General features: G+C 39.7%; 2 protein-coding genes across 2 annotated transcripts in view; both read left to right on the top strand.

Moving 5' to 3' along the window:
* Positions 1-19,996, top strand: part of LOC307271286 (alpha-2-macroglobulin-like) — a gene marked incomplete at both ends in the record, with an annotated part of 44,917 nt that extends 24,921 nt beyond the window's left edge. The window contains 27 exons of the mRNA XM_080053695.1: positions 199-308; positions 406-573; positions 780-1,007; positions 3,586-3,649; positions 3,788-3,933; positions 4,848-4,997; positions 5,300-5,446; positions 5,554-5,644; positions 6,245-6,395; positions 6,612-6,837; positions 8,018-8,144; positions 8,303-8,424; positions 8,526-8,577; positions 9,033-9,116; positions 9,351-9,527; positions 9,910-9,985; positions 10,328-10,484; positions 10,718-10,792; positions 11,277-11,439; positions 15,133-15,320; positions 16,527-16,739; positions 17,258-17,382; positions 17,886-17,976; positions 18,061-18,129; positions 18,210-18,315; positions 18,485-18,526; positions 19,992-19,996. Of these exons, the coding sequence (XP_079909821.1) occupies positions 199-308; positions 406-573; positions 780-1,007; positions 3,586-3,649; positions 3,788-3,933; positions 4,848-4,997; positions 5,300-5,446; positions 5,554-5,644; positions 6,245-6,395; positions 6,612-6,837; positions 8,018-8,144; positions 8,303-8,424; positions 8,526-8,577; positions 9,033-9,116; positions 9,351-9,527; positions 9,910-9,985; positions 10,328-10,484; positions 10,718-10,792; positions 11,277-11,439; positions 15,133-15,320; positions 16,527-16,739; positions 17,258-17,382; positions 17,886-17,976; positions 18,061-18,129; positions 18,210-18,315; positions 18,485-18,526; positions 19,992-19,996 (3,353 nt within the window). The remainder of the gene's footprint in view (positions 1-198; positions 309-405; positions 574-779; positions 1,008-3,585; positions 3,650-3,787; positions 3,934-4,847; positions 4,998-5,299; positions 5,447-5,553; positions 5,645-6,244; positions 6,396-6,611; positions 6,838-8,017; positions 8,145-8,302; positions 8,425-8,525; positions 8,578-9,032; positions 9,117-9,350; positions 9,528-9,909; positions 9,986-10,327; positions 10,485-10,717; positions 10,793-11,276; positions 11,440-15,132; positions 15,321-16,526; positions 16,740-17,257; positions 17,383-17,885; positions 17,977-18,060; positions 18,130-18,209; positions 18,316-18,484; positions 18,527-19,991) is intronic.
* A 1,521-nt stretch (positions 19,997-21,517) lies between these two features.
* LOC307271285 (alpha-2-macroglobulin-like) overlaps positions 21,518-21,676 on the top strand; it is a gene marked incomplete at both ends in the record, with an annotated part of 36,330 nt that continues 36,171 nt past the window's right edge. Inside the window, one exon of the mRNA XM_080053694.1 lies at positions 21,518-21,603. Coding sequence (XP_079909820.1) covers positions 21,518-21,603 — 86 coding nt within the window. The remainder of the gene's footprint in view (positions 21,604-21,676) is intronic.

Genomic DNA, 21,676 nt, shown 5'->3' with positions numbered 1-21,676 from the left:
GTGTAATGAATCTAAAATATATGAAAGTCTAATGTTTATCAGTACATTACAGAAAATATTGAACTTTATCACAATATGCTAATTATATGAGAAGTACCTGTATCTTTAAGAGAGAGTTATTTATTTAAAAAGTTACAATGACATGAATGCAAACAATATGTCTTACACATGATTGTAAAATGGATGCTTCTTCTACAGGTATTTCACATGCACAAGCGAAGAGAATAGGGATTTCTTATGTGATTGGAAGGCTCTCCTTTTTTGACACACCAAAAGTTTATGAGGAAGGAGCAAATGTGGAGGGAAAAGTAAGTGCACGTGGTCGTCACTTTTCAGTGGGTTTCTCTATACAGTGAAACTGAAGGACTGTTCATTCTCAGTGACTTATCTTTGTGCTTCCAAAAGGTTAAAGCAGTTCATTACAATGATACACCCATTGCTGACATGCCGCTGTTCCTGTTTGAGGGTGAAACGTGGTCCTCACGTCGGCTACAGAATCTCACAACTGACAGCAAAGGCTTTGCCTCTTTTTCAATTAGCACAGCTGACCTGAAAGGGGACATCAACCTGCATGTAAGTAAGAAGAATTATCTGCTATTAAAAGCTATTATCTGCCAAAAAGCTGAAACCTTAAATGGTTTCTCAACATGCTTCCAATGACCAACATGCTACAATAGACACTAGTGGCCATATTGTCTTTAATGCAAAGACTAAACTCACTCTTGCTTCTATCTCAACCACCATTAGCTCATATACAGTGTTTTCCTTCTGCATTCTAGGTTAGCAGCTTGCCAACCTTGACATACAGTGCTTATAGGACTGAGTTCCATGAGGCTGGAAATCACATGTTATCTTTGGTCCAAGTTTCTTCTCCGCACACTAAAACTGCCAGCTCCCTGGTAGTGAAGAGTAGAGAGGAAGCCCTTCCCTGTGACAAACAAGAGGACATCATCATCCAATACACTGTCGTTGGAGAGGCTCAGGGCTCTGTGGATGTCATGTATCTGGTAAGTGTCATTAGTTCTCAGTAAATTTCAACAATTTTAGAATTATATAAAGAGAGAGATTTATATATGCATACATGCGTATATATATATATGTATATATTAGAGGTGGGCATAGATTATTTTTTTTAATCTAGATTAATCTAGATTAATTTTGGAATTAATCTAGATTAATCTAGATTAAAATGGCTCATTTGAATTCATTCATAATATGTGTGTGCTCCTAAATAATGACTCAAAGTAAGTCTTTGAGAACGTGTTTCTCAAGCCAGGTGGCGCATCAGACCAGGGGCTCATCTCCTGTGCAGGTGCACACCTAATGCATCAAGTTAACGCGCGTGCAGAAAGAGGATGTCACGGAACTCATGTCCGTTAGCTTTTCAATATAAGACTGTCAAAATAAAAGTCCCGCAAAACAATCGTTATTTTGGGGATTAACTTCTCCGCGTGAGAAATTTGAGTTGTAGGCTAGCGTGTGAGAGTGTGAGCTGGTTGATATGAGTGTGTCTCACGGCCAAAAGGGTGAGACTTGGCAGCTCTGTCAGTTGTCAAACAAAGCGGACGGACGTGGTCTCTATAGCAACGAGATCAGCTGAGCTATCACTGATAAAAAAAAAATATTGTTTCCATAATGATTTCCATAGCCTTAAGCCATAGGCTAGCCTACATGTTGTGTAATTCAGTGATTTTCAACCTTTAATGAGTCGAGGCTATGCATTGGCTTTGGCGATTTCCCTTGCCTCTTTTTTTTCTCTCCACACAAAGCTCTCCCATTGCACACACGCATGCCCCGGCCGCTTCCGAGAGCACAGACTGTTAGAACTCCTACAGTAAACCAATTCCGCATTGCACAAGGTGCAAACAACCTTGGTCTTGTCGAGGTTTCCATTGGGAAGCTTCTTAAAAATACATTTTCCCTGAAGCAAACCCGGCGGCTTCCTAGCTGCATCCATGTCAGCACGTTACGTTTGATGTGGTACACAGGTGCGAAGTCGGACTCGTTCTGACTCGTGCACTACAGTGCAATTCGGCCAGGTATACATCCGCGCTAAAATAAGAGGAACAAGAGATTAACGGCGATATTTTTTTTATCGCCGATAAGAGTCTGGCGTTAACGCAGCACGTTAACGCCGTTATCGGCCCACCACTAGTATATATATATATATATATATATATATATATATATATATATATATATATATATATATATATATATATATATATATAAATGTTTTCTTTTTCATTTGTTTTTCCATCCTCTATTTTTAATCTAAATATTAGGAGTTTCAATAAATTATTGCAGAAAGAAGTCTTTAGTGGATGTTTAAGTCACATGCTTAGTATCATGAGGGTTAAGGTTATGTGCCCATTGTTTCCATTGTATTTCATACAATACATTTTTTTTTCCACTGAAAAAGGTGCATATAATCAAGGGAATAGAAATAACATTAATCTCTCAAAATATCAGTGACTCCAATATCAGGCCTAGTTTCTTTCTCAGTTTTCAACCCCATCTTCTACGGTGGCCCTGAGAGCTCACGGCACTGCAACATCAGAAAACACATGCAAGAAGACAAAACGCAAGCAAATTAAGAAAACATCTTCATCAATTTGACAACACATGCGCACCATTTAGAAAACACATGCAAGAAGAGAAAACGCAAGCACATTAAGAAAACACGACGGAAGTGCTGTAAGTGTTTCCAGAGGACACTTAAAAGTGATGCACATGTCCTACCGCAGATCACTTCAATAGGCTAATATCTGAATCATGCGATCACAATGTTAAAAAACACTTACTTTTTATGTAAGTTTCCAACACCACTGACTGAAATCCAAAATCCGGTGCTTGCAAAAAGCCTGTCTGGACGTGTGCATCACTTTTAAGTGTCCTCTGGAAACACTTACAGCACTTCCGTCGTGTTTTCTTAATTTGCTTGCGTTTTCTCTTCTTGCATGTGTTTTCTAAATGGTGCGCATGTGTTGTCAAATTGATGAAGATGTTTTCTTAATTTGCTTGCGTTTTGTGTTCTTGCATGTGTTTTCTGATGTTGCAGTGCCGTGAGCTCTCAGGGCCACCGTAATCTTCTTCCACTTTTACAAGATTTTGGTGAAACCAGAGGTGGAGTAAATGTTTTGTCATCCAAAACACTTTTTATCAAAATCTGAAAATATCTGTGTGTGCCGCGATTAGTTCAAATATCAACAAGCAGTCTCTGAAAACTGTTTACTTCACCTGTAACAGTTCCAGCTGGTAGCTGGTAACCAGCTTTGGGAGACTAATTATTCACCAATGTTTGTTTTAGTCAAGGCTCAAAATACCTCAAAGACAGCCGTAGTAAGGTGAACTTGCTTGGTGAGAAAGGCCTGATATATTTTCTTTTTGGCCAAGCAACCACTCATTGATGTCTTACACATTGAACATGTAGGGCAAACCTTTCGTATAAACATATTCATTTAATTGCAAGATAAAATGTGGGGAGAAACCAGAAAAGCAGACAGTGTTCTTATCTGCTGTCAAAGGAAAATAAGTATTGTTACAGTTCTCATTCTTTGTGTCATTTTCTCTCAAATTCCCCAGGTCTTATCCAGAGGAGCCATTGTCAAGCAAGGATCTAAACGGGTTGAAGTCCAAGATAAATCAGGTGGGAAAAGGGTGACGTCTTGAAATTACCCTTGAAGTTAGCAGGGCCAGTTGCTTTTGGAACTACAGTACATTTTGATTGATTCTGGTGGTATTTGAATGATGACTGTTGTACATAACAAGTGTGGTGTTGTCTCAGTGAATGAGGGTGAGGTGTCCTTTAAGTTGAGAGTGACTCCAGACATGGCACCAGACGTCCAGGTTGTGGCTTACGCAGTTCTCCCCAGTGACAACGTGGTCGCACACTCTGCTGATTTCTCCACCGAGAAATGCTTCAGCAACAAGGTCAGTATGACAAGAAGAATGTGACTCCCAAAGTATGAGCAAAAACAACCCTTTAGTATTTTCTCAACCTCCATCTTTCTGAAAACCTATGTTCAAAATCCTTGTTCAGATTTCTCTCCCCTCATGATGTCATAAGGGCCGAGCCACACACCCTCATTATCAACCTAATTTAAGCACTACCTCCAGTGATAATCATATCTATAACTGGCAGTTAGATGCAAACCAGCAGTTAGACTCAGGGCCAATCAGTGCAGACTGAACTTTCTGGAAGGCCGGGTTTAAAGAGAATCTAAAATGTTTCAGACTGAGGCAGGAAAGAGGAGATTCAGTGAAACAGTAAGAAATATACCTGAAAATGGACTGAAAATAGACAAAATGTGTGACCTTTAAATAACAAGATCTTAAAGGTTCAGTAAGCGGAATGGTCAGTTTAGCTAACTTCCTGTCAGTGACTGCGGTTAGCGGTCCCTTCCCTCGTCCCCACGTCACCACATTAATGCACTGCGGTCTTCAAGCAGTGAGTTATCTAGCATCATCTCGGATAAGTAAGTGTGATAAAACATGATAAAAACCATCATCGATCTGTTGCTCTGTGCGTACACCGGCAGTGAGACGGATGCTGGTTCATAGTGTTCTCTCTTCTGATTGGATATCAGTTTCGGGATCCCCAAAAATATTTGCCGATTTCATGCAGAGCGAGTGACTGACAGATCGGCTTTATGAAACGCGCACACTATGGATGTGATTACTGTATGAATAAAGAGCGATTTAACACTTAACCTAAATAAATTGCTTACTTCACCTTTAAGGGTATAATACATATTTGTGTTGAGTTGAAAAGATAATTGTTTGTCATCTTATACCACTGCTCTTCAATTCCAGATAGAACAGTGTGTGTTTTCTGTATGTGTCAGGTGTCTCTGGAGTTTTCTCCATCCTCAGCTGTCCCAGGAGAGCAAACCACCCTGCAGGTGAAGGCCCAGCCAGACTCCCTGTGTGGTGTGAGCGCTGTCGACCAGAGTGTCCTCATCAAGGAGCCAGGGAAGACTCTGGAGGCAGAAAAGGTGAATGCTGGAGTAAACCACCAATAGATGCATAAATCATTGTCATGCCCCTTAAATAATCTGTTGCACTGTTAACATCACCCAGAGGCTACAGGTTAATCTTCTAAACTATTTCCTTATCTTAATCTTTTTAGCTCTCTCTACAAGTTGTACATTGTTACCAACTTAGTTATACTGTTATAAAAACAGTAACAAACAGTTACTTTACTTCATGGCAGAGGGAAACCAGAGTGTTCTCTAATTGTCAGCTCTTCACAAACCAACATAAAAAACATTTTATAACCATACATTTCCTTTTTTAGATATTTGACTTGTTGCCTGTCAGAAAGTCATCCTATATTCCATACGAGGTTGAAGACTTTGTAGAATGCTTGCATGTGAGACCAAGAAGATACGTTTTGCCATACCCCGGTGATGGCAACAAAGACGACGCTCATACAGTGTTCCAGGTATCTCTTTCACAATAATTAATATACAATATAAAGACTTATTTTATTGTATTGTTAAATCCTCAAGGAACTTTTCAGTGATGCCCTTATATTGTTGGATTATCTAGAATGTTGGACTGAAGATGGCAACAAACCTGGCTATTCGAGTTCCGTCGTGCCTCAAGTACAAAGGAAGAGAATATCACCAGGGAGGCTTTGGTGAATATGATATGTTTTCTTTTCTCAAGTCAAGTTACAGGCCCATGTCGCTGCTCAATCCTGATTCTCAAACTATTTTGGGAATACTAGCATGTACGTCAAAAACTATAAGTATTGACATAATTGATACTGATCAGTGTGGATTTATCCCAATTCCCAAGAACAATTGATTTAATAGATTATGTGCAAAGCAAAATGAAGACTTTCTATTGATAACATTGGACGCAGAGATGGCATTTGACCTAAGCTGGTCGTTTGAAAAAATGGATACATTTGGGTTTGGTTATGAATTCAGTTTATGGCTAAAAGCGATTGTAAGTCAAGTCAAATAGCAGTCGGACAAAATGTAGATATAAAAGGAATAAAGTTAGGGAAAGACACACACAACAGACAATATTTTAGTGTATCTAACGCCATCAGAAAACTGTGTGAAAACATTGATTTAAAAATTGTATACCTAGGAATTAATATAAGCATAACTAAAAAATCATGATGAGTTGTATGAAAATGATAATCTCTCTTTATGTGTCTGTTCTGTGTCACTGCCAACCTCAATGTTGATGGAATATAATTACTTATTTATTTATGATTTATTTACAGCTATGGAAAGGCATTCTGTTGTGCATAGCTATGACAGTCCAAGTCTTGCCATGGCAATGCCAATGGGTGTCTCTATCGGTGGTGCTGCACCGATAGCGACAGTTCGCGCTTTCTTCCCTGAGACTTGGATATGGGACCTGGTGGAAGTAGGGTGAGCTTTTGACAGCATTGGTTAGGGGAAAATGTGTTTGAGTGTAATTCAGTGTTTTGTGGATTTTTTAAACTTTTTATTTAACCTGATGGCTAAACTTACACCAACTTATTATTTTTTTTCATTTTAGATTTACATTTGTTTCATGATGATTATGTATTGCAAAAAAAGATGTTTGGGGTTTAATGTGATGTTTTTGTGTATCTGCTGATCCAGAGGTTCTGGAACCAAGGACATGTCCCTCACAGTCCCAGACACCATCACCACCTGGGAGACAGAGGCTTTCTGTCTGTCTCCGCTGGGTTTTGGCTTGGCTCCTCGTAAAAAGATCAACGTCTTCCAGCCATTCTTCCTCGAGCTCAGCCTGCCCTACTCCATCATCCGAGGGGAGCACTTTGAACTGAAGGCAACTGTCTTCAACTACCTGTCCAGCTGTATCATGGTAATGAACGCATGCTAACATACTCAAAATGGTTATGCTAACAAACTGGTACATTTTCATATTGAGAGTGCATTTAACACAAAGTACAGCTGAGGCTCATGTCATTAGTTATGCAGGTACTTTAGTCAAGTACTGGGCAAATTAAATATTTGACCAGATGATGATACGACATTAAAAGTTAACCAAAGTTAATACTATCCATCTTTGATACAAATTAATTTGTGCGCCACATTCCATGAGAATTCATCTGATATACGTGAACTTTATGGATTATAACGACTGTGGGGATCATTTGCGATTAACTAATACTCCACTGGTTGGGAAGTCCTTTGAGTCTGAGATTTAACGTTTTGATCAAATTCCATTCAAGCAACAGGCGGTTTTAGTAGCGCAGTTACCACGTATGAAAGGCGTGTACTAAATATTGCGCAATCTTTCTATACTACCCTATCCGTCTCTCTGTCTCCCTCCCTCTCTCTCATCAGCACTTGTGAGCTTTAAATCATATTGAATTGATATTTAGTCCTATTATAGGGAAAATATACACAAAGTGGGTTGTACTTACAGTATATAGGAAAAACAGTTATGATGGAGCTCAGGTTTATTCAATAAGGGCTGCTTTATTAAAAACAATGTCACCGTATAAACCTTTGATCTATGGATGTGGCCCTATTGCTCTAGTTTTCACACCACCCTATAGCCATCCAGGCTGGCTACTTTTTGAAAGGATAAACATACTAAACATTATATACTCATAAATTGTCCCTATATGCAGATAATATTATTTTATATATTTCTGACCTGGATGAATCCAAACTATTAGATGTACAAATAAACTAAATTTGTTGGGTAATGAGCTGAACTAAAAGACTTGAGTATTATTTTTCTCAATGAAAAGAATGTCGTTAATAATCACTTTACCCAAAAGGTGGCATCAGAATGTTTCAAATGTTTTCAAAACATTGTTGAAACATGATATTGAACAAAACAAGATAATGTACGCCTGTTTACCCATCACCCCTGTTGGCCATGATTCTTGTAAATATTTAGAGAATAACTAAATAATAAATACAATTTCTTACATGATTGTTGGATATCTGTGTTTAGTGGCAACTGTCTTCTGCCGAGTTTTGCATTTGCCAATTAAACAGTAACATCCATTGTTATCTCTATTTTACAGGTTACTGTGACTCCAGCCCCCTCTGAAGATTACACTCTGACCCCCATCTCTGGTAACAAGTACACATCCTGTTTGTGTGGCAGTGAGCGCAAGACTCTCAGCTGGACCATGGCCCCCTCAGCCTTAGGTGAGGCTCAAACTTTTATCCAAACTAATATAACATGTTAAAGGTTGACCATTTAAATGTTAAAAGGGAACCATTTCAATCAATCGGTCAGATCTGGTGGGAATTCACAGGATCAGTAGATATTAAGTTTTAACACTGTGCTTGTTGACCTTTTTTAGGGGTTGTGAATGTGTCTGTGACTGCTGAGGCTGTGGCGTCCCACACTTCATGTGACAATGAGATTGTGAGCGTGCCAGAGAGAGGTCGTATTGATGTGGTCACACGCTCTCTCATAGTAAAGGTTGGTATCTTAAAAAAACGCTCCGACAAAGTCAAAGTTTATTGGTTGCATTAAACACAAGATGGAACCTCTGGAACTCACATTGTTTCCTTCCCTCCCAGGCTGAAGGAACTGAGATGACAAAGACCTACAACTGGCTGCTCTGTCCAAAGGGTTAGTATGGTTTATGATTATGACAATTGTAATTATTTTAACACATCTAATGACATTTAATTACCTAATTTAATTACCTAATGGAAGAATTGATCGTGTCCCAGGAAGCTTTTCTTGTTCATTTCTTATCTTATTTTCAGGTTCAATCAATCAATCAATCAAACTTTATTTATATAGCACTTTTCATACAATCAAATGTAACACAAAGTGCTTAATACAACCCCCCCCCAACCCCCACCCAGAGATATGCATACATGCAAAAACAATCCCCCCTCCCACCCCCGTCCATACCCAAAAATAAGAAATTCATTAAAAACAGGAAGGAAACTGCGCTGATCTGTTCTAAATCATGATCCACGAACCATCCATTACATCTAAATGACATCCATTGTTTTATTACTGATCTTTACTTGAGGTTTCTCTCTGTAACATGTTTGTTCTCCGTCTGTACACAGGGAAAGCTATGACGGATGCAATCGACATAGAGCTGCCTAAAAACATGATTGACGGATCTGCCCGTGCTTTAATATCCGTCCTGGGTAAACTAATGATTTCTTTTTTGAGTGTTGCATTAACAAAATAAATTCTTGGAATTCAACAGGCTTCTCTCCCTGAAGCTTTATTATCAAGGGGAATAATAAAGGAAATAGCTTCCTGTATGTATGGTGTATTTATCATTTAATGAACACTGCTGGAGTACTCTAGAAATAAGACCACTATACTTGGAACCATTTTAAATGTTTGCAGTGTAGTGAGTCAGTGTTCTTGTGCAGGTGATATTCTGGGCCGAGCCCTGAAGAACCTGGATGGGCTGTTGCAGATGCCGTATGGCTGTGGTGAGCAGAACATGGCGCTCCTTGCCCCCAACATCTACATCCTCGAGTACCTGCAAAACACACAGCAGCTAACCCCAGCCATCAAGGAAAAGGCTACCAACTTCCTTAAAAGTGGTGAGTGTCAGCTCACTTTGTATAACAAAGACATAAGCTGTTGAGACCCTTAAATTGCCAAATCTATGATTTGTATTAGTCTGGTGCATAAAATATACGCTTGAAGAAGATCTGTGGTGCATGAATCGCTCACACTGCAGTTTCCACATCTTAACCCCCAGGCCATTACTCTGAGCCAACAATCTCAACTTCTAAGGAATTAAGTTAAACTCAAACTTCCATAATCCTTCTTAGCACTATATTCAGACCTGTGCATAGTATGGTTTGATTTATAAAATGAAATAGAGATTGTAACTCTGGCTTTATCAAACATTTAGATTGTATCAGGTCCGACAATGTGTATCATCAATGCACTAATGATGCTGTTTCTATTGTTATACAGGCTACCAGAGACAGCTGAACTACAAACATTACAGCCATGGTTACAGTACGTTTGGAAGTGGAACGGAGAACACTTGGTGAGAACATTACTGATCAAAGAATAATTATACGAAGCTTTCTTGGCGAGCGACACTGACACATGACATACAGTTTATCTTAAAAGCCTTCATACTTCATCATCTACAGAGGGAAGATGATATAGAACGTGTGATTTAACTCTCTCAAATCCCTTTAGAACTCATACAATCTTACAGTAATAAAACTAAATTTTTCTGATAACAAGGGCATCTTTATAAGTATTTCTCAGTCCGTCAATTAGCTTAGCTTTGAACCTTAAATATGAAGTCTGACATTTCATGCACTTCCTGTTGTCTCATTTTATAAGTCAATTTCTAACTTTGTTTTGACCATATCCTCAGGCTTACAGCGTTTGTGCTGAGATCCTTTGCCAGGGCACAGTCTTTCATCTTCATTGACCCATCGAATATTGAAAACAGTAAGGATTGGCTGGAAAGCAAACAAAAACCAAATGGCTGTTTCCAACAATCAGGAAAACTCTTTAACAACAGAATGAAGGTGAGCTGAAAGTCCCCTTGGAGTTTGTATGAAAACGACTGACGCTAGATCAAACTTCATGTCAGATAGATCAGATCATCCTTTTCACCATCATCAGTTACAACATTAGTTTAATTCAAATGCAACATCAGCAGCCAACCCATACATGGTGACATGTACAAGGGACAATGGCAGCCTGGGTGTTTGTTGAGTCACAGTAATGGTAATGTCTGTTTGGTGCTTCCTCTGTACAGGGCGGTGTGTCTGATGAAGTGACTCTCAGTGCCTACATCACCGCTGCCTTCCTGGAGAGGAATTCATCCATAGCTGTAAGTAGACTCCTATTGAATATCTCCTGCTGTTTTGACCGTGAACTCTTTGTTGGAAAGAAATGTTTCCTGTGTTTGTTTATTTATTTGTGTTTCAAGTGTCTTATAAACTAGTTTAGTACTCCCCCTGGTTGTGTATATTACACGTATAAATATCACTAGCAAAGTACCACATGTAAACAAGTTGTAATATGCTTAGAACAGTTTGATCTCAGTTTGAAATTGGTTAGAGACAACTGTTTAGAATATAAGAGAGGCAGACATATTATTATGTTGTAACTTTTCAGACAGTGTAAAAAAAGATAATAGATAGATAGTAGATAGATAATTAGAACAAACATCTTATTAGTCTGTATGAATTTGAATGAATTGAGTTTGTTGTGTTGGCGGTGGTTTTCTTACCCCTTTATCATTCAGGTTATAGGTAGGTGTAAATACATTCCTAGTTTGTTTCCGGTATATCATAATATAGAATCTCTTCTAGGATCCCGTGGTGAAGAAGAGCCTGTCTTGCCTGAAGGAGTCCATCAGTGTTCTCAGCAACACCTACACTGCAGCTCTGCTGGCGTACGTCTTCACCCTGGCAGGAGACATGGAGACCCGTGCTCACCTTCTGAAGCACCTAGACACAGTCGCAATAAACCAAGGTGAGTCATCCTCTTGAAGGAACTCATTCTGGATTCATTGATGTGAGGGTAGCTTATGAATGAATGAAGGCTTTATTTTTTTTTAAATACAAAAATAGCTAAAAAATAATTACATTACATTTTATTTAGCTGACGGTTTTATCCAAATCGACTTCCATTAAGTGCATTCAACAATCAAGGTACAATGTTAATGGGGAGCTCGTTCCACCATTTAGCTAAGACAGCAGTCGTGATTTAGTCGTGTGACTAGGTGACCCTCGGAGTGAGGGAGCAGCCAGCAGGTTGGCAGATGCAGAGCGCAGTGGACGGGCTGGGGTGTAAAGTTTGACCATGTCCTGGATGTAGGCTGGGCCTGCTCCATTCCCTGCATGGTACGCAAGTACCAGTACCTTGAAGTGGATGCGGGCAGCTACTGGTAGCCAGTGAAGGGAGTGGTGTTCGTGTGAGAGAACCTTGGTAAGTTGAAGACTAGTCGAGCTGCTGCATTCTGGATGAGCTGCAGTGGACGAATAGCACATGCAAGCAGACCAGCCAGAAGGGAGTTGCAGTAGTCAAGGGGTGAGATGACGAGTGCCTGGACTAGAACCTGCACCGTCTTTTGGGTTAGAAGGGGACCGGATCCTTCTGATCCTTCAGGATCGGATAGTTGCAGCAATGTTAGCAGAGAGAGAGAGAGAGAGAGAGAGAGAGAGAGAGAGAGAGAGAGAGAGAGAGAGAGAGAGAGAGAGAGAGAGAGAGAGAGGGTTATCGATTGTCACACCCAGGCTCTTAGCAGTCATGGTAGGGTCTACCACAGAGTTGTCAATGGTGATAGTTAAGCAGAAGGAAAAGCAGTTCAGTCTTGTCAAGGTTGAGTTTCAAGTGGTGTGTGGACATCCACTGAGAGATGTCAGTCAGACAGGCAGAGATTAGTTCTGCTACCTGTGTTTCAGTCTTTGGAAAGGAGAGAGTGAGTTGGGTATCATCTGCATAGCTGTGGTAGGAAAAGCCATGTGAGTGAATAACGGAACCGAGAGAGTTGGTGTAAAGACAAAAGAGGAGGGGTCCCAGGACGGAACCTTGAGGGACCCCAGTTGTGAGTGGACAAGGTTCGGACACAGATCCTCGCCAAGGTACCCGGTAGTTGTGGCCATTGAGGTATGATGTGAGCAGGGAGAGTGCAGAGCCTGAGACGCCCAGGCCGTGAAGTGAGGATTTTATGATTTACCATATCAAAAGCAGCAGAAAGGTCCAGAAGGATGACCACAGTGGAGAGAGAGGACTAACTTCACAGAGTTAACTACAAGTTTAAGCAATGCAACAGTAAAGTCCTTGCTAAATCCAGACAGATAAACAAGGTAGTCAAACAAAGCAGTCAAAATAAATGTAAACCAACACAGCAGCAACAGTCAATACATGTTAACCAAGACAGCAGAAACAGTAACAACCCAGCAGATAAGAGAATTTAAATGTAGTACTCAACAAGTTTCAAGTAGTCTAGAAGTTAGAATCCTTCATAATGTAAATGCACACTAATATTTTCCAGTTGGGGCCTTACTTATAACCCTAACTCAGCTGTGGAGATCACGCCCCTGTTTGATTGGCCAACTATAGAAACCAAACTAACAGCCCAGCAACTAAGGCCAAAACCCTCAGCCAAAACCTGACAACATAACTATACTAACGTAACATAGAGGAATAGCTTATAAGCATAAGATTATTTTATCCTACCACATCACTACTCAGTAATTAATAATCATCAAATTGGCTTCATATTTGGTATATTATCTTAAAACATGCTGTTAACGAAACTTTGTTTCATTATATATTATAACATGTTGATAACTAAAACATTCATGTTTTTGCTGTAAACTTTGTTTGACCTCACAAGAGAGGTACTGTGAATGTCCTTGCAGAAAGGAGTAGAGAGACTCCCACATTCCGTTCTCAGATAAGAACATCTGCCTAATTAAAACTCATCTTGCAAGGAACTCAATGACCCTGGATACACAAACCTAGTTTGGTTCGCATACACCTTTTTCATGCATAAAATCCCTTTACATTGTTCATTTCGTTGTTTCAATCATGATTTCACACTTGTGACGTATGTTGATTCCCTTGTGGCTGTTTGCAAGTAAAAACCTCACCTGCTTTGAAGATGCCTGACTCAGATCTCTTTATTGAAAACACTTGGGTTTTTTGATAAAATAATTCCTTTAACACATGCTTTACAAATTGCTACATATACAGTATTTACTTTATGTAAGCTGTATTTCCACACACCAAAAAAATAAAACAGAAATGTTTACACAAATATACAGTATACCGTACTTTCCGTACTATAAGCCGCAATGGACTATAAGCCGCAGGTGTTATAATGTTTAATTACCATATGTAAGAGTTCGTGCACAGAGGGGATTGTCGGGAAAGAGATGGCTGCTTGAGGAAGCTCCCATATATTAACATTTCAACAAACAAGTTGCATATTTGCATAAAGTACATAAGTGTTACCATTTTGTGCAATAGTAGCTATTAGGGATGGGCACGAGTGTTTTCGCTACTCGTGTGATCGCTTGCATTCCTCGAGGATCAATCGATTCCTCGTTAAACTTTTTTCTATTTTTAGAACGCAACGCATCTGTCTACAGAACAACGGTTGACCGCAATAAAGCGCTCAATGCTTATGTCAAACACTCACAGTTGCCATATGATATTAAGGATTTATTTTCCGCAAGTTTAAAACACATTTTCCTAACTGAAAGTAATTAAATAAGCTGGCCACAATTTAAACCGATCGAGTAGGTCTGCGGTGGAGAGAGAAAAAAGAGAGAGAAAAAAAGCATGTGCTGTAGTTGGCTAACAATCAAAATAGACATTTAAAATAAGAAGGGCAGCAAATACAATAAAATGATTGTCCTACAATTTAAACACATAGATAGGCTAAATAACTCACCAAAGCAGTAGAAGTAATAGTATATCCAACCGCGTAATGCTCACTCCTGTCCGTGACTAATTATTACTGCGACTAATTCCTCGTTAACGGAACGTTACACCGGTCAGCTTTTGAATCTCAATCCTATATTCCATAATAAAGGCTTCTTAAATGTCGTTTGCTCGAATGTGCCCGAAGTCAGCCTGGCTTCTTTACGTGATTTTCCAAGTTTTCCAGCACCGCATTCAGCTCCGCGGTGCTGTGGAGACCACACACTGGTTGCGCTGCACGGAGGTGGCAGTTATTTGCGGTTTCTGTTTGACACAACGCTTAGTTTATTTAACTTGGATCAAAATATTTTATTTTGTTAAACTTTATATCCGTTTTGTGCCGTTTTGTACACGTATATAACATTTTAAAATAGGGGCGGCCGGCCTAAAGGCTACAAACACAAAAAAAAACAAAAAACGATTTTCCTCATCCACCAATCGAGATCATTTGAAACGAGGAGTAGGCCTACTCGAGTAGCCTACTCGATTACTAATGCCCATCCCTAGTAGCTACAGAATATATACTGTGCTGTGTAATAACAGGGTCGAAAAACGGGGAAAAAGTCGCGGCTTATAGGCCGAAAAGTACGGTATTCACAATGGAAAATAAATAATGTAAATAAATGAACTAATAAATAAATAATCTATGAGAACACCTGGTCAAAGCCCTTCTTCCTCTCTGTTACTGGTGAAAACCACATGTGTACCTTTTCTTGTCCCTGTCTGCTTTAGGAGGTTTCCTCCACTGGTCTCAGACAGCAACAGAAACGTCAGCCTCCCTGTCTGTGGAGATCAGTTCCTATGTGCTGCTGGCCAAACTCAGTGCCTCTCCTACTACTGAAGACCTGGGCTACACCAGCGGCATTGTCAGATGGCTGTCCAGTCAGCAGAACTACTATGGAGGCTTCTCCTCCACACAGGTAGAGCCCAAACTATACATACAGTGTTCTACATGAAAACATGTTAAATGTATTACATGATGTAGGATCACTTTCCTCAATCGTTGAAGTAATATTTAAAGGTGGAGTCAGGGGATTTTTGAGAACCCTTGTAGTCTAAATCACTTTTTCACATCGGTGAATAACTCCTCTAGAGCCTGGGCTGTGTATGAACAAGATGTATTGTTCATTATAACCCACACAAGTTACTGATTGTGAGAACATATTTATTGATTTTGACTAAGAAGTGATTTTGACTAAAAGTGACTCACAGCAAGCGTTCTCCAAATCACATAAATTAGACATACCTGTAGATTGTTTTTCAAAGGAAGACTGACATTATTAAATGTCTAAGTTAGGGGTGTCCAAACTTTTTTCAGGGCCACATACAGAAAAATCTACGAATGGCCGGGCCACTTTGCAAAAATAACACATTTATCAGGACATGTAGCTGCTGTGATGCTTAGTTTCGTAATGTCATCGTAAATTGTAATCCTTCTTCACGGCAACACTTTCCTTGCAAAAAAACAGACACATTTCCCCTCAGAGCCGGCCCAAGCCTTTATGTGGCCCTAAACAGAATTTGATTAGGGGGCCCCTCTCCAATGTTAGCGCTCCCCAAATCATTGACTATTGTTAAATGCCTTTCAGACACCCAGTGTTTTCTGCTATTGCTTCCAATGTCCAGCTGGGTGGAATTAGTAGCCAGCCAAGATCCGACCCTCCTAGGGAGATTTTTTTAACTTTTTAAAGTGAAATGCATGAATCTGGTGCACTTTGAGAGGAAAATTAAGAGGCTTAATCTGAAGAATTTTGTATGAAAAAATATTTTGGAGACACTGTGTCAGCTGAATTAGAAGCTATTAAAGAAGGACACATGGATTTAAAAAAAATAATAATAATAATTAAAAGGGCCATATTACATTATATTTTTTTAAATTGGCCGCAGGCCAATAAAAAGCGGGCCGTAGTTTGGACACCCCTGGTCTAAGTTTTTAAACAACACCAAGGAAAGCAGCAGTTTAATAGCCCATTCACTATAGACTCCATACACATTTTATTGTCAATTGATTTTTTTATGAATACTACCCCTTACAAAGCCATGGAATGTATAATAGTGAACTCCTACATAGGAAAACTAGGTGAATGTTTTTGATGCAGTTGCTATCTTGTATGTGTGTATTGTAGGACACAGTGGTGGCTCTTCAGGCACTGGCTCTCTACTCCACTCTAGTGTTCAGTCCAGGGGGTTCCAGCACTGTGTCGGTCCAGTCTCCCAGTGGTCAGCTGACATTTGATGTGAACCAGAACAACAAACTGCTCTACCAGGAGGAGGTGCTGAAGGAGCCCACAGGAAAGCACAGCCTGGAGGTGAAGGGCACTGCGTGTGCTTCAGTGCAGGTCAGTGGCCCACGCAGCTCCTCTTGTTTGCCCTTGATGAACATACACCATCACAAACACAACATCACGCTAACATAACTATGCCCCAATATTGATGTAAGTGCTTTAGAAGTTGAGATTTTCTGTTCAGAGTATTGAAAAAACTAATGTTGAGATAATGGCCGTAATAGGTTTAGTCAAATAACCATCTAAATGTACATTTTGGACCTTTTGACTTACACTTATATAAAAGAAGACAGACTCCACTACAAATAGTCTTGCAATATGGTATATAGAGTATGTTTAAAACTTCATGAAGATCATTATTGCTATGTGTGGTCCAGATGTGTAAGTATCAAAACAAATTGACCAGTCTTAAATTGTTCTAGAATAAAGTCCAGCCAGTTTTGCCAGTAAGGGTGAGATATAAATAACGAAATGTCGTCAGCATAAAAATATGTTCTGAAGTGCGATCACTTCAACACTTCTTTGTTTGCTTTTGATGAATATTTACTCTTCCTTGTTAACTTGTGTCCCAGATTTCTGTTGTCTACAACGTCCCCACTCCCAGTGAGGTCACCACTCTCAGTGTGGGTGTCACACCGGAAGCTGACTGCACCGACAAATCTCACCGACCCAAACTCACTCTGAAGCTAAAGTCCCTGTAAGTATTCATTGACAGCCAGACCCAAGACACAGCTTTGACCAACAATCCTTCGGGGGCGGCTGTGGCTCAGTTGGTAGAGCGGGTCAGCTGATGATCAAAGGGTTGGAGGTTCGATCCCCGCCCTGCCACCTGTGTCATGGTTGTTGTGTCCTTGGGCAAGACACTTCACCCACCTTGCCTCGTGTGAATGTCGATAGTTAGCCTGCTATCGGTGTATGAATGTGTGTGTGAATGGTAACGTGGGAAAGGAAAACAGGTCTCCCTTGTAAAAGAGTCTCCGGTCTCAATGGGATTTACCTGTATAAATAAAGGTTTAAAAAAAATAAAAAATAAAATAAAAAATCATCTGCACCTGCCTGATTTGAAATAAGTAACTATTGGTGGATGGACATGTAGGAAATGTTTACAGCTTGCTTGTTTATTCTCAGTTCAAGCATAAGCAATATTTGCATGGGGAGGGGCGTCCATATCACCAGATTTAAAGTGTCTCTGTTTTACAGATATAACGGAAAGGAGATAAGCACGAACATGGTGATCCTGGATATCAAAATGCTCTCTGGATTCGTCCCAGACCCACAGTCTTTGGAGAATGTGAGTTATGATGGTAACTTTAATATGTTGTTTGGTTTAGTCGTTGATGTCATGGTAACTCAGCTGAATCTTGTCTCCTCACAGCTCAAACATGCCTTGATGGTGGATCGCGTTGAACTAAAGGAAGATCGTGTCCTGGTGTACATAGAGGAGGTGAGAAGACTTCACAGTAGAGAACAATAGATCATGCTCTTCGCATGTTACTGATTGTTGTGTGTTTTTCCTCCCAACAGTTATTAAAAGACATAGCCATCAACCACTCGTTAGACCTCATACAAGCAGTCCCAGTGGAGAACCTGAAGCCTGCTGTGGTCAAGATCTACGACTACTACCAGCCAAGTAAATAAGAATCTCAGTCTTCTCTTAACCTGATATACGGAGACCAAACTCTGCTCCTCAGTAATGCTGTACAACAATCTGAGAAGTGATGAAAATAATAGGATTGTTGAACACATGAAGACACTTAATTGTTTCCAATAAATGATCTACTTCTTTGTTTCCCTCTCAGGTGACCAGGATGAGACAGAATACATCTACCCCTGTGCTGCAGGTAAGGTACAGTATTACTGCCATCTTTATGCAAGTAATGCCATCATGAAAAACAACCAATAATTCAAGAGATCAGGAATTATTACATTATTGTAAATGTTCCAATTCCGCAACTTTAAAGGGGTAGTTCAGTATTCATGAAGTAATGCGGTATGATCTACTTATGCATATTTAGTCTGTTACCTAATGGAGATGGCAGTCAGTGCAATCACGTCGCTGTAGTTGAAGCCATTGTACTGTTGCAGAGGGGGCCAGCTAATTTCTTTCACCATGAATATACTGTATATGTTGCCTGGTGCTACCAGACCATCATACTTCATTTCATTTGTACAGAAGGTCTGGAATCACTCAATTGACAGCTGAACAGTGTTATACTTTTCTCTCCTCAATGAGATGGTGATATTCACCATTCTTCCGTATTCAATTCAAGATTGTATGATGAACATAAAACAGCCTGTTTCTTTTGCTGCTTTGACATGAATCTAATGAGATGAAAGAGCTGGAGCATCGCTGTTCGCCCCGTTCCACCAAACACCAAAGTGAAACCTAGACCTAATCCACAAAGTAGACATTTAAACCAAACCAAACTGAATAACTAATCCACTTATTAACTAAACAAATGTTAACAATATGAGTAAATATTTAACAGCAGCGACACAGGGTTGTAAACAAAAGTTGTTTCCATGGTTACCGCACAGCGTTTCCTCGCGGAGCCTCCTATCTCCGCCGGTCCATGTCGAGTGCATTGAATGTCTCCTCCCGTCTGAAAACGCCTTTAGATGACTTAACTTTGAATGCCCTTAGTTCATTCTAGCTATCATCCAGTCTGCCCTGCGCATATGAGGCTATAACGTGCCCAATAAACCACTCGGCCGAGTACGTGGGTACAAAATAAAGTATTAAAAAGGCACTTCCGGTTTAATGGGAATTCCCGGGATCTCCCGGGAGGAGGCTCTTTTTTCCCGGGATTTGAAAAGGGTCAATTCCGGGAATTTTCAGCAACCTTCTGAACCACTCCCTCTGTTCGCTGATTGGACCGGCAAAAATCTGGCCGGAGAAAACTTAAGAATATACCGCATACCCAGACGGACTACTGAAGGGAAATTAAAATTGAGTGGAAGTATGTAGGAGGGCGGTGCCAGGCTACTGTATGTGCTTACCTAAAAAATAAATATCCATTCAATTGTACGCTAAATGTAGGATATTTTCACTGCTTTAGTGTACAGCCATACTGCTGTATTTACTATGCCAACTCGCGCTTGTACAGTGCAGCATATCAATCTGCTGATCAGCTGTACGACTCCCACAGCTTATTCAAAAGACACCAGAGGCCTGCTCCTTCTCCTCTCTCATCGGGACAAATAAAATACTAAACTGTCTCTTTAGACCAAACTAAGCGAACAACTATTGTAAATTGTTAGTCTGTGCCACAACTTATTAATTATTTTGTGTTCTTTCTTTTGCAGCTTGAAAAGTGAAGTGTGTGGAGTCCGTAGGTTGTCGCTGATTCTGGATCATCTCTGAGTAGCTGTGTTTTTACAAGAGATATATTTGATGTATCTTATGTGTTTAACTCTGTCTCTGTTGATGTGTGTTGGTATCCTGTCACTGTCCATTACAGCTGTCTAACTACTGCATGTGTGATATTCATGCCGAATGGACAAATAAAGAAAACAACGATCTTACTGAAAGGCTTTCTTGTGTTGAATTCTGTTTCTCCTTCTTTTGTTTTATGTATCCCATGCATTTCATCTTAAAACTGGACATTGTTCAGGTATGTTTGATGTGTAGGTTGAAATATGTTTTTTAGAAGACCCTTTTTTTTAAATATTCTAAGAAAGAGAGACAATGAGACATGGGTGAAGTACATAAGGGTGGGGCCAGTAATAACAGGATGTGGGATCAAACAGGACAATGCAAACAGGGAAACAAAAAAAAGACCAGAAATACCAGAAAACAAGGAGCTTATAAGTCCTGACAGCTCAGGTAATTTAGGTCTTAAAAACAAAAGCTTAAATAATCATTTTACAGGTCCATTATTTGCATAAAGGTAAAATAAAAAGGGTTTGCAAACAAATCTATATAACAAGGAAATATTCCAAAAATAAATAAATGTTTAATTTATTCACAATTTTACCTAGTCAGCACATGTTCTACTGTGTTGCAACCCATGAACTGTTTTTGAGGACTTTATCAGTCCACAGATGTTTACCTATTTGCTACAAAATGGTTTACTTTGGCCCTAGTAATCAGGTAAAGGGCTGTTTGGATGACAAAATCAAACATCCCACGCTGGGTAAAGTGCAGTTTTGCCGAAGCTGACTTACTGTCACTCTGACGCGCTCAATTGATTTAAGGAATCAGTTGACAACAACCCTAACATACTGGTCTTGTCACCATGGAAGGAATGCACACAACAAAATGCCTAGAAATTTGAAAATAATCCTGAGATCAAATATAAAGTACAACAATATGAACAGTTTTACAATATAACTGAATAGCTTTATCACACAATGAAAGCTTATGTTCCATTTAGTTTTTTGACACAGAGATGTAACAGCTCCTGTTTTTGTGAATTCAACCACTTGTAGTAGTGACATCATTGTTACTTTACAAGATGAGCAAAAGGTTTTATCTATATTATCACTTGATTTGATTTGTCCAACAGTTTTTTGGTATTTCATTACCTAAATTTGGTGAAAAATGTCATGTTCACATATAAATTATATATATTAAACAGTTGGTGTGATACTCTTTTTTAAACTTAGATCCTTGTCTGAATAAACTGTTTAAAAAAGGTTTTAATTGTAGTCAGATTAATACAACACAATCCACAACCTGGAACCTTTAAATGAATGCTTTACAGGATGAGATCAAATAAAGGGGTTATATGTGTGTGAGTGTGCTTTTAGGCGAGGAGGAGAGGGAGGAGGGATTTCTTTATCAGAGGCTATTTAACAGTTGCTGGCTCTGTGGCTCATTTCAGTCAGTCATGGGTCGCCCGGGGATTCAGATGTGGACATGGACACTGTGTGTCTTCTTGAGCTGGACGTGTGTGTCTGAAGCAGCTGCAGGACCGTAAGTCTACCTGCACTGTCTAATATAATAGTCATAGCTAGGTTTCACAGGAATCTTGGATCATTATTTTTAG

Source organism: Ammodytes marinus (assembly GCF_949987685.1).
Source record: "Ammodytes marinus genome assembly, chromosome: 3".
In the NCBI taxonomy this organism is placed as follows: domain Eukaryota; kingdom Metazoa; phylum Chordata; class Actinopteri; order Uranoscopiformes; family Ammodytidae; genus Ammodytes; species Ammodytes marinus.
The sequence above is the reverse complement of the archived record's forward strand: the minus strand, read 5'-3'. Positions and strand labels throughout refer to the sequence as shown.